The 13128-nt window shown below is 50.1% G+C and overlaps 1 protein-coding gene across 1 annotated transcript in view; it reads left to right on the top strand.

Moving 5' to 3' along the window:
* Nucleotides 1–12640, top strand: part of EXOSC3 (exosome component 3) — a 54513-nt gene extending 41873 nt beyond the window's left edge. The window contains exon 5 of the mRNA XM_030192104.1: nt 12356–12640. Coding sequence (XP_030047964.1) covers nt 12356–12563 — 208 coding nt within the window. The 3' untranslated portion in view covers nt 12564–12640. The remainder of the gene's footprint in view (nt 1–12355) is intronic.
* Nucleotides 12641–13128: the final 488 nt, after the last annotated feature.

Below are 13128 nucleotides of genomic sequence, written 5' to 3' on the forward strand. Positions count from 1 at the left end.
AAGAAAACAGCTCTTATTTAAGAAGCTGGAAGTGATCAGGTACTCTGTGTACAAGCTGTAAAGAAAATTCTCCGAGGACAAGCAGGCTGCTTGTTCTCACTGATGGGTGACGTCCACGGCAGCCCCTCCAATCGGAATCTTCACTAGCAAAGTCCTTTGCTAGCCCTCGCGCGCACCGCGCATGCGCGGCCGTCTTCCCGCCCGAAACCGGCTCGAGCCGGCCAGTCTTCTTTTGTCCGCACTCGGTACGGTTGTGTTTTTCGCCATGTCGAGCCCCGGAAAGTCGACCTCGCGCGTCCTTTTTTCTGTGACGTGTTTTTTCTTCGGAAAATCTTTAGAATTTGGTTCGGGAAGTGCTCCGGAAGCCCCTCCGGTTTCGTTGCCCCTTCCCGTATTTTCAGTCTTTGCCCCGGTAAGTTTTCTTTCGTCGTCGGGGTAGGCCTCTTTTCGGCCTCGGTCGAGATTTTTCTCCCTCTAAGTTTTGGTGCTCGTTTTCGTCATTTCGGATTTTGATTTCGCCGGCGTGATTTTTCCGCCCATGACATCGAAGCCTTCCAGCGGCTTCAAGAAGTGCACCCAGTGCGCCCGGGTAATCTCGCTCACTGACAGGCACGCGTCGTGTCTTCAGTGTCTGGGGGCCGAGCACCGCCCTCAGGCCTGTAGTCTGTGTTCCCTCTTACAAAGGCGGACTCAGGTAGCGAGATTGGCCCAGTGGAACGTTTTGTTCTCGGGCTCTTCATCGGCACCGGGGGTATCGTGTGCATCGACGTCTTCAGCGTCCAGAGCTTCATCCTCGGCCGCCAGTGCATCGAGTGCATCGAGGCATCGGCCCTCTGCATCGGCGCCGAGACATCGGATAGCTGCATCGACGTCGGTGGTACCGGGACCTCGTCTGCTGATGTCGTCGGACGGTGGTGCATCATCAGGAGTGCAGGTGAGGGCTGTCCATTCCCCTGCTGGTGGCGGTGAGCCTTCGGGTGGGTCTCCTGCGGTACAGCCCCCCCGAGACCGACCCCCTTCGGCCTCGGCCCCGAGGAAGCGACGGCTGGATTCTACGTCCTCCTCGTCGGTACCGGGAAGCTCCGGTGACATGCTTCGTTCCAAGAAGTCGAAGAAGCATCGTCACCGGTCCCCTTCCCGTGTCGGTACCGAGAGCTCTGGGTCGCCGAGGGAGTCGGCACCCAGCAGGCATCGGCACCGAGAGGACCGCTCACCTTCTGTTCAGGAGGTGTCGATGCGCTCCACTCTGGACAGCCTGGAACAGCCTCCTCGCCCGGAACAGGTTCTGACGTCGACGCCTGCATCGACTTCCATGCCTTTCTCTGCAGCCGCTCTGAACGAGAGCCTCCGGGCCGTTCTCCCAGAGATCCTGGGAGAGTGTTGCGCCCTACCCCTCTGGTACCGGCGGTGCTTGCGCCACCGGTACCGTCGAGCGTGGCGCCGGCTGGCCCCTTGCCCGAGGTGAGGTCTCCGGCGTCGGTACCGCGTGCGGTGCCGGCTGCCGTCGCCTCCCAGGAAGGCTCCCCGACTACGTCGGCGGAGGGAGCTTCGCCGATGCGGGCGAGGGAGTCTACCTCTCGACGCCCCCATCGTGGACGTGGCTCCACGGAGTCGAGTCGGGCACGGTTGCAGACACAGGTCCGTGAACTTGTGTCTGACACCGAGGGTGAGGCCTCGTGGGAAGAGGAAGAAGACCCCAGATATTTCTCCGACGAGGAGTCTGAGGGTCTTCCTTCCGATCCCACTCCCTCTCCTGAAAGACAGCTGTCTCCTCCTGAGAGTCTGTCTTTCGCTTCCTTTGTCCGGGAGATGTCTACGGCCATCCCCTTCCCGGTAGTTGTGGAGGACGAGCCCAGGGCTGAAATGTTTGAGCTCCTGGACTATCCTTCTCCACCTAAGGAAGCGTCCACTGTTCCCTTGCACCATGTCCTAAAAAAGACATTGCTTGCGAACTGGACAAAACCATTAACTAATCCCCACATCCCCAAGAAGATCGAGTCCCAGTACCGGATCCATGGGGACCCAGATCTGATGCGCACCCAGTTGCCTCATGATTCTGGAGTTGTGGATCTGGCCCTAAAGAAGGCTAAGAGTTCTAGGGAGCATGCTTCGGCGCCCCCGGGCAAGGACTCTAGAACCTTAGACTCCTTTGGGAGGAAGGCCTACCATTCTTCTATGCTCGTGGCCAAAATTCAGTCGTACCAGCTCTACACGAGCATACACATGCGGAACAATGTGCGGCAGTTGGCGGGCTTGGTTGATGCTCTCCCCCCTGAGCAAGCCAAGCCTTTTCAGGAGGTGGTCAGGCAGCTGAAGGCGTGCAGAAAATTCCTGGCCAGAGGGGTGTATGACACCTTTGATGTTGCGTCCAGGGCCGCTGCTCAAGGTGTGGTGATGCGCAGGCTCTCATGGCTGCGTGCCTCCGACCTGGAGAATAGAATCCAGCAGCGGTTTGCGGACTCGCCTTGCCGTGCGGATAATATTTTTGGAGAGAAAGTCGAACAGGTGGTAGAGCAGCTCCACCAGCGGGACACCGCATTCGACAAGTTCTCCCGCCGGCAGCCTTCAGCTTCTACCTCTACAGGTAGACGATTTTTCGGGGGAAGGAAGACTGTTCCCTACTCTTCTGGCAAGCGTAGGTACAATCCTCCTTCTCGACAGCCTGCGGCCCAGGCTAAGCCCCAGCGCGCTCGCTCTCGTCAGCAGCGTGCGACTCAGCAAGGCCCCTCGGCTCCCCAGCAAAAGCAAGGGACGAGCTTTTGACTGGCTCCAGCAGAGCATAGCCGCCATCCAAGTGTCAGTGCCGGGCGACCTGCCAGTCAGAGGGAGGTTGAAAGCTTTTCACCAAAGGTGGCCTCTCATAACCTCCGATCAGTGGGTTCTCCAAATAGTCCGGCAAGGATACACCCTCAATTTGGCCTCAAAACCTCCAAATTGTCCACCGGGAGCTCAGTCTTACAGCTTCCAGCACAAGCAGGTACTTGCAGAGGAACTCTCCGCCCTTCTCAGCGCCAATGCGGTCGAGCCCGTGCCATCCGGGCAAGAAGGGCTGGGATTCTATTCCAGGTACTTCCTTGTGGAAAAGAAAACAGGGGGGATGCGTCCCATCCTAGACCTAAGGGCCCTGAACAAATATCTGGTCAAAGAAAAGTTCAGGATGCTTTCCCTGGGCACCCTACTTCCCATTATTCAGGAAAACGATTGGCTATGCTCTCTGGACTTGAAGGATGCCTACACACACATCCCGATACTGCCAGCTCACAGACAGTATCTGCGATTTCAGCTGGGCACGCGTCACTTCCAGTACTGTGTGCTACCCTTTGGGCTCGCCTCTGCGCCCAGGGTGTTCACAAAGTGCTTGGCTGTGGTAGCAGCAGCACTTCGCAGGCTGGGGGTGCACGTGTTCCCATATCTCGACGATTGGCTGGTGAAGAACACGTCCGAGGCAGGAGCCCTGCAGTCCATGCAGATGACTATTCGCCTCCTGGAGCTCCTGGGGTTTGTGATAAATTACCCAAAGTCCCATCTTCTCCCAGCACAGAGACTCGAATTCATAGGAGCTCTGCTGGATTCTCGGACGGCTCGCGCCTATCTCCCAGAGGCGAGAGCCAACAACTTGTTGTCCCTCGTCTCGCGGGTGCGAGCGTCCCAGCAGATCACAGCTCGGCAGATGTTGAGATTGCTGGGCCACATGGCCTCCACAGTTCATGTGACTCCCATGGCCCGCCTTCACATGAGATCTGCTCAATGGACCCTAGCTTCTCAGTGGTTTCAGGCTGCTGGGGATCTAGAAGACGTGATCCACCTGTCCACGAGTTTTCTCGAATCCCTGTATTGGTGGACGATTTGGTCCAATTTGACTCTGGGACGTCCTTTCCAAATTCCTCAGCCCAAAGAAGTGCTGACCACGGATGCGTCTCTCCTGGGATGGGGAGCTCATGTCGATGGGCTTCACACCCAAGGAAGCTGGTCCCTCCAGGAACGCGATCTACAGATCAATCTCCTGGAGTTGCGAGCGATCTGGAACGCTCTGAAGGCTTTCAGAGATCGGCTGTCCCACCAAATTATCCAAATTCAGACAGACAACCAGGTTGCCATGTACTATGTCAACAAGCAGGGGGGCACCGGATCTCGCCCCCTGTGTCAGGAAGCCGTCAGCATGTGGCTCTGGGCTCGCCGTCACGGCATGGTGCTCCAAGCCACATATCTGGCAGGCGTAAACAACAGTCTGGCCGACAGACTGAGCAGGATTATGCAACCTCACGAGTGGTCGCTCAACTCCCGAGTGGTGCGCCAGATCTTCCAAGCGTGGGGCACCCCCTTGGTGGATCTCTTCGCATCTTGAGCAAACCACAAAGTCCCTCAGTTCTGTTCCAGGCTTCAGGCCCACGGCAGACTGGCATCGGATGCCTTCCTCCTGGATTGGGGGGAGGGCCTGCTGTATGCTTATCCTCGCATTCCTCTGGTGGGGAAGACTTTGTTGAAACTCAAGCAAGACCGAGGCACCATGATTCTGATTGCTCCTTTTTGGCCGCGTCAGATCTGGTTCCCTCTTCTTCTGGAGTTATCCTCCGAAGAACCGTGGAGATTGGAGTGTTTTCCGACCCTCATCACGCAGGACGAAGGGGCTCTTCTGCATCCCAGCCTCCGGTCCCTGGCTCTCACGGCCTGGATGTTGAGAGCGTAGACTTTGCCTCTTTGGGTCTGTCAGAGGGTGTCTCCCGCATCTTGCTTGCTTCCAGGAAAGATTCCACTAAGAGGAGTTACTTCTTTCTATGGAGGAGGTTTGCCGTCTGGTGTGACAGCAAGGCCCTAGATCCTCGCTCGTGTCCTACACAGACCCTGCTTGAATACCTTCTGCACTTGTCTGAGTCTGGTCTCAAGATCAACTCTGTAAGGGTTCACCTTAGTGCAATCAGTGCATACCATTACCATGTGGAAGGTAAGCCGATCTCAGGACAGCCTTTAGTTGTTCGCTTCATGAGAGGTTTGCTTTTGTCAAAGCCCCCTGTCAAGCCTCCTACAGTGTCATGGGATCTCAATGTCGTTCTCACCCAGCTGATGAAACCTCCTTTTGAGCCACTGAACTCCTGCCATCTGAAGTACTTGACCTGGAAGGTCATTTTCTTGGTGGCAGTTACTTCAGCTCGTAGAGTCAGTGAGCTTCAGGCCCTGGTAGCCCAGGCCCCTTACACCAAATTTCATCATAACAGAGTAGTCCTCCGCACTCACCCTAAGTTCTTGCCAAAGGTCGTGTCGGAGTTCCATCTGAACCAGTCAATTGTCTTGCCAACATTCTTTCCCCGTCCTCATTCCTGCCCTGCTGAACGTCAGCTGCACACATTGGACTGCAAGAGAGCATTGGCCTTCTACCTGGAGCGGACACAGCCCAACAGACAGTCCGCCCAATTGTTTGTTTCTTTTGATCCCAATAGGAGGGGAGTGGCTGTGGGGAAACGCACCATATCCAATTGGCTAGCAGATTGCATTTCCTTCACTTACGCCCAGGCTGGGCTGGCTCTTGAGGGTCATGTCACGGCTCATAATGTTAGAGCCATGGCTGCGTCGGTAGCCCACTTGAAGTCAGCCTCTATTGAAGAAATTTGCAAAGCTGCGACGTGGTCATCTGTCCACACATTCACATCTCATTACTGCCTGCAGCAGGATACCTGACGCGACAGTCGGTTCGGGCAGTCAGTTCTTCAGAACCTGTTTGGGCTTTAGGATCCAACTCCACCCCCCGAGGGCCCTGTTTTGTTCTGTTCCAGGCTGCACTCTCAGTTAGTTGGTAAATTTTTTAGGTCAATCTCAGTTATGTCCTCGCCGTTGCGAAGCCCAATTGACCATGGTTGTTGTTTTGAGTGAGCCTGGGGGCTAGGGATACCCCATCAGTGAGAACAAGCAGCCTGCTTGTCCTCGGAGAAAGCGAATGCTACATACCTGTAGAAGGTATTCTCCGAGGACAGCAGGCTGATTGTTCTCACAAACACGCCCGCCTCCCCTTTGGAGTTGTGTCTTCCCTTCTCTTGTCTTGCTACATATGAGACTGGCCGGCTCGAGCCGGTTTCGGGCGGGAAGACGGCCGCGCATGCACGGTGCGCGCAGGCGCGCGAGGGCTAGCAAAGGACTTTGCTAGTGAAGATTCCGATTGGAGGGGCTGCCGTGGATGTCACCCATCAGTGAGAACAATCAGCCTGCTGTCCTCGGAGAATACCTTCTACAGGTATGTAGCATTCGCTTCAGTTGCAGTGGCTCTCTCTATTCAGTGACTCAGGTTATTGAACATATGAGATGGGAGGGGTAAGAGTTGCTCTGTGCCAGAATCCTCCCTCCTTTTGTGTGGCTTAGCAAGAACACACCCTCCTCGCTCTAGAGGGTTGTCAGTTCAGGTTTCTATCCTAGCTGCAGGCAGGGGGCGGAGCTTCACTAGAGCAGAGCCAGCAAGTTGTTGCAATTTGATCTAATCTGTAGGCAGGGGGAGGAGCTTCACCTGAGCTAAGCAGCCAGATTTTTTTTTCAGTGTGGAACTGATCATTAATGTGCTGAACTAGGAACTGCCAGCATCTAACACAGGAATCAACTTTCTCTATATCTTCTGCTTTCCCATAAGCTTAACTTCTTCTGCTGAATGACACAATTCAGAAGGCTTTCACCTCAAGGCTCAAATACAGTTCTTAGGCTCTCTTCCAAGCTGAACCCTCCTTTCTTCTATGGTTATTTACTGACTTTCTTCCTTTCCTGTTTGGCTAGATCTTCTGCCACCCCTCTGTCAAGTTAGTTTTACTTTAGTTTTTACTGTGCAGGCCTCTAAGACTTGTTGCTATAAGTCCTATATCCCACCGTACAACCTTGGCACACCAGTTCACACCTGGAGACTCTATCTCTCTGAAAAGGTCTTTATTGAATAACAATGTTTGCTCACAGTTAACTGCAGATCAGAGGTTCTGCCCACTGGCACAGAGTCTCTGTGGTACTGAGATTGGCAGTAGCAGAGCTGGCAGAATGGTGTACAATGCCCTTTTTCAGCAATCTTCAAGGTAAAAACTAAGTGCACTAACCGAGGGTAACACAAGAAAGGGTTCTGAACTGTCTTACAAGATGGCAACTACCTCATGACTAGAGGGAATAAAACAGGGGACGCTCTGACCCAGTAAGCAGGATGGAAACCCACCAATGGGAACAGAGCTTACCAACTGGCAACAGCTTAATCAATCATTTAAGTTCTAAACAGACAGGCAAGTGGAATCACATTGCCCTATAACTAAACCCACCATAATGCATTGCTGATGTGATTCTGCAGTGAGCATAACAGAAAAAGTGTCACACTCACCCCAGAGTCACATCACAACCAAGAAAAGTCTGTCAGAGGACAGAACAATCCTCACTCATTGTTTTATACAATTCTGCTCGCAGACCATCCGGCACTGGAACTTTTGCCAGTGGGCTCCGAGCTATCACTAATGCCACCTCTTCCTCGCCGATCAGCTCATTAAGGCAATTCAATTCCGACTGTAGAGGAGTGTGGTAGCCGTGTTAGTCCACTCTTAAGGTTATCAATAGAAATCAACAAAATAAAACATGGAAAAGAAAATAAGATGATACCTTTTTTATTGGACATAACTTAATACATTTCTTGATTAGCTTTCGAAGGTTGCCCTTCTTCGTCAGATCGGAAATAAGCAAATGTGCTAGCTGACAGTGTATATAAGTGAAAACATTCAAGCATTACTATGACAGTCTGACAGGGTGGGAGGATGGGGGTGGGTATCTGACAGGGTGGGAGGATGTCATAGTAATGCTTGAATGTTTTCACTTATATACACTGTCAGCTAGCACATTTGCTTATTTCCGATCTGACGAAGAAGGGCAACCTTCGAAAGCTAATCAAGAAATGTATTAAGTTATGTCCAATAAAAAAGGTATCATCTTATTTTCTTTTCCATGTTTTATTTTGTTTGAATTCCGACTGTGAAAGCCTGGGCAAACTGACGTTCTCAAGATATAAATGGCTTGGGAGCCCCGTCTCTGATGGAGGGCATCCAGGTCCTTATAAAAGGCATGGAAGACTTCACATATTGCTTCATCTGAATGGGACAAGCTTCCCCCTTTCTGTTTAATCGTTAAGATTTTCCGGGGGCCCCCCAATGGATGGATTAACTGCACCAACAGTTTGCCTGCTTTGTTCCCATGTTTATATAGCATATATCGGAAGTATGATTGGGATTTAATCGCCCTCTGATGCAAGAGCTCATTTAATACGATTTGTAATTCAAGCACCTGTTGTTTATGGCTAGTAGCATGCATCTGGCCAAAGCGTTGACTTACCTGGGTAAGCTGTTTGGTCAGCCTCAAAATCTCTCTGTCTCGGGAAACCTTAACAGGTCATAGTTGTTGAGGGCATACAAGTTACAAATAATCACTTTCTGCCAATCATCTATAAACAATGGAGTAATTTCCGAGGCCAACCCTTTCCTAAACAAAATCACTACTCTCCCTTTTTTCCCCTGCGCATGGGCCGCTACACTCACCCCACCCATCATGTCTTGAGTTTGTCATGTTCTAATTGCTTGAGGTGCATCTCCTTCTGCAAGGCTGAATCAAACTGTATTCCAAGGGTCGTGACTTGTGATTTGAAGAGGGAGTTTACTCCGATTTTTAAGAAGGGTTCCAGAGGAGATCCGGGAAATTATAGACCGGTGAGTCTGACGTCGGTGCCGGGCAAGATGGTGGAGGCTATTATTAAGAATAAAATTGCAGAGCATATACAAAAACATGGACTGATGAGACAAAGTCAGCACGGATTTAGTGAAGGGAAGTCTTGCCTCACCAATCTAATGCATTTTTTTGAGGGGGTAAGCAAACATGTGGACAATGGGGAGCCGGTTGATATTGTATATCTGGATTTTCAGAAGGCGTTTGACAAAGTGCCGCACGAAAGACTCCTGAAGAAATTGCAGAGTCATGGAATCGGAGGTAGGGTATTATTATGGATTAAGAACTGGTTGAAAGATAGGAAGCAGAGAGTAGGATTGCGTGGCCAGTATTCTCAGTGGAGGAGGGTAGTTAGTGGGGTCCCGCAGGGGTCTGTGCTGGGTCCGTTGCTTTTTAATGTATTTATAAATGACCTAGAGATGGGAATAACTAGTGAGGTAATTAAATTCGCCGATGACACAAAATTATTCAGGGTCGTCAAGTCGCAGGAGGAATGTGAACGATTACAGGAGGACCTTGCGAGACTGGGAGAATGGGCGTGCAAGTGGCAGATGAAGTTCAATGTTGACAAGTGCAAAGTGATGCATGTGGGTAAGAGGAACCCGAATTATAGCTACGTCTTGCAAGGTTCCACGTTAGGAGTTACGGATCAAGAAAGGGATCTGGGTGTCGTCGTCGATGATACGCTGAAACCTTCTGCTCAGTGTGCTGCTGCGGCTAGGAAAGCGAATAGAATGTTGGGTGTTATTAGGAAGGGTATGGAGTCCAGGTGTGCGGATGTTATAATGCCGTTGTATCGCTCCATGGTGCGACCGCACCTGGAGTATTGTGTTCAGTACTGGTCTCCGTATCTCAAAAAAGATATAGTAGAATTGGAAAAGGTACAGCGAAGGGCGACGAAAATGATAGTGGGGATGGGACGACTTTCCTATGAAGAGAGGCTGAGAAGGCTAGGGCTTTTCAGCTTGGAGAAGAGACGGCTGAGGGGAGATATGATAGAAGTGTATAAAATAATGAGTGGAATGGATCGGGTGGATGTGAAGCGACTGTTCACGCTATCCAAAAATACTAGGACTAGAGGGCATGAGTTGAAGCTACAGTGTGGTAAATTTAAAACGAATCGGAGAAAATTTTTCTTCACCCAACGTGTAATTAGACTCTGGAATTCGTTGCCGGAGAACGTGGTACGGGCGGTTAGCTTGACGGAGTTTAAAAAGGGGTTAGATAGATTCCTAAAGGACAAGTCCATAGTCCGCTATTAAATGGACTTGGAAAAATTCCGCATTTTTAGGTATAACTTGTCTGGAATGTTTTTACGTTTGGGGAGCGTGCCAGGTGCCCTTGACCTGGATTGGCCACTGTCGGTGACAGGATGCTGGGCTAGATGGACCTTTGGTCTTTCCCAGTATGGCACTACTTATGTACTTATGTACTTCCCAAAAGAGATTTTGATGTCAGGTATGTATCCACTTGTGTTAGGGACCCAGAGAAGTTCGGTTTTACTTGGGTTCAGGCAAAGTTTGTTGTGTTTAGCCCATTCTTGAATTGATGTTAGACAGGTAATCAGGAATCCAATTAGTGATTACTTTGGGGTCCTTTTACTGAGATGCTCTAAATAAGATGCCAATAGGATTATAATAGGCATTTTATCATTTAGCACATGTGCCAAATCCATTAGCACACCTTAGTGAAAGAACCTTGTTTTCTTTTGACTACTGCAACTTACTGCTCACTGGCCTCCCACTTAGCCATCTATCCCCCCTTCAATCCGTTCAGAACTCTGCCGCACGTCTTATCTTCCGCCTGGACCGATATGCTCATATCACCCCTCTCCTTAAATCACTTCACTGGCTTCCGATCAGGTACCGCATATAGTTCAAGCTTCTCCTACAAATGCACTCGATCTGCAGCCCCTCATTACCTCTCTACCCTCATCTCCCCTTATGTTCCTACCCGAAACCTCCGCTCACAGGACAAATCCCTCTTCTCAGTACCCTTCTCCACCACCGCTAACTCCAGGCTCCGCCCTTTCTGCCTCGCCTCACCCTATGCCTGGAATAAACTCCCTGAGCCCCCTCCCTGCCCATCTTCAAATCCTTGCTCAAAGCCCACCTCTTCAATGTCGCCTTCGGCACCTAACCATTATACCTATATTCAGGAAATCTAGACTGCCCCAACTTGACATTTCGTCCTTTAGATTGTAAGCTCCTTTGAGCAGGGACTGTCCTTCATTGTTAAACTGTACAGTGCTGCGTAACCCTAGTAGCGCTTTAGAAATGTTAAGTAGTAGTTCTTTTAATTTTTTTTCTTGCTTCTTTTTCTGATTGATGCCAGCAGAGATTTTTATCATGTAATGAAATTGTTTGTTCTGCTTATTCCTTTAAGGTCCATCTCCTGTCTTCCCATCTGTTGCTGGTCATAGAACAGTCATGTATATCCGCTGGTGTTTAACCTTTCCTTTCTCATAGAGAGACTACATACAGTAGAATCCTGTGGCCAAATATAAGCTGCATTTCCCCTAGCAGTTATTCCATGGCTGTCATGAAAGCCATATATTAGTGCTTATCAAACTTTCTGTAGCTGCAGCCTATTATTGTCCATGCTGCTGCTCCTAGCCCTCCCACAGCAATGCAGTTGATGCTGCTGCCATCATCCCTGTTCTGTAGAGCACATTTGGGGTTGTGACACAATTTGTGAAGCCCTGCTGTACCTTAACTCTATTGTTTGCAGGGTTCCCAACTCCAGTCAACCTCTGGAGCTGCAAGCCTGTCTCCTGCTTGGTGGTTACTGGCAGAGCATCATGTTAAATCTAGAAATCCATAACAGGGCCAAGTCGGCTTACCGGCTTAGAGCTCTGACTTGGAGACAGTAACTACCGTGTTTCCCCGAAAATAGGACATCCTCCGAAAATAAGACCTAGTAGAGGTCTTGCTGCAATTTGAAAATATAAGGCCTCCCCCGAAAATAAGACCTAGCAGGGGAGGCCTTATTTTTCGGGGAAACATCGGGATCACCCCCCCCCCCCCCCCCGAGATTGCCGGCTCCCCCCCTCGATCGGTGGCTGCCCCCGCCCTCAGTCACTCCTGGAACTAACCTCTTAAACGCTTCCTTTCACCTTCGCACTCGCCGCAAGCAGCAGGGCAGCCCACTCCTTCCGTGTCCCGTAACGTCAGGCGAGGGCGGGACACGGAAGGAAGGAGTGGCCTGCCCTGCTGCTTGTGGCGAGTGCGAAGATGAATGGTGAAAGGAAGCGTTTAAGAGGTTAGTTCCGGGAGCGACTGAGGGGGGGGGAAGCCGGCGATCTCGGGTGGGGGGACGACCTCAGGTGTGTGTGTGTGTGGGGGGGGGGGGGGGTGACCCGATGTTTCCCTGAAAAATAAGGCCTCCCCTGAAAATAAGACCTAGCGGGTCTTGGGGAGCAAAAATTAATATAAGACAGTGTCTTATTTTCGGGGAAACACGGTATTTTCTGTAATCCCACTACATAAGATATACATGAATTGTGATTACAGTAATACACAAGGCTGCACGACTGACAGCAGCAAATAGCTCAGAGGAATACTAGCTGATTTAAAAATTAATATCATATATCCTATATCTTTCAAGATGACTGTTTTCATTTCTCACAATTTTTTCTATCTAGGCTTTTAGTCCCACAGGGTGAAATCATCCAGGAGCTTGGGAAAATCTATCCATTTGAGATAGTGATCGGAATGAATGGCAGAATATGGGTCAAGGCAAAAACTACTCAACGAACTTTAATTGTAGCAAACATTTTGGAGGCCTGTGAGCACATGACCGCAGAACAAAGAAAACAAGCATTTGCAAAGTTTTCAGACAACATGATGTAAATAACATGTACTTTAATTTTATTGTTTATTGGTTTGTATATACATGAAATAAAGTTCTCAAAACTTTTCCGTTTCAATATTGCTGGTCCTTATATCATATAATGCCTGGAGGTGTCAGAAATTCATTTCAGTGTTGGGGTCATACTGGGAAAAAAATCCACTGTAAGACTGCAATCCAGAAAGCGATACAAATTTTGTTGTACTTCATTAAAATACAAGTCTTGAGGAGCTGCTGCTCTTACTGAGTGGGACTGTTGTCCTAGGGATTAAGCTTTAAGCAGTGATGGGTTAATTTAAGGTGAAGGTCTAAGAGGTGACATTAGAATCCTATAGATGCCCATATTCCCTAGTAAGGGACCTGAAATCTTCAGCAGCCTCCCTGGCTGCAGGCACATCATCTGTTTCATCTCCAACTTTTTATGAGAGTTCAAGCAAAGCATAGGGTGACTATGAAGCAGAGCTGTTTTCCACAGTGTTCACCCCTCAAGACTGAGCAGGCCAGCATACCATGTGTACAATTCCAAATTGTTTCTTCAATAAAACACAGGTTTGTTTGTTTTTTTAA

The sequence above is a fragment of the Microcaecilia unicolor genome, chromosome 2 (genome assembly GCF_901765095.1).
Source record: "Microcaecilia unicolor chromosome 2, aMicUni1.1, whole genome shotgun sequence".
Taxonomy (NCBI): Eukaryota; Metazoa; Chordata; class Amphibia; order Gymnophiona; family Siphonopidae; genus Microcaecilia; species Microcaecilia unicolor.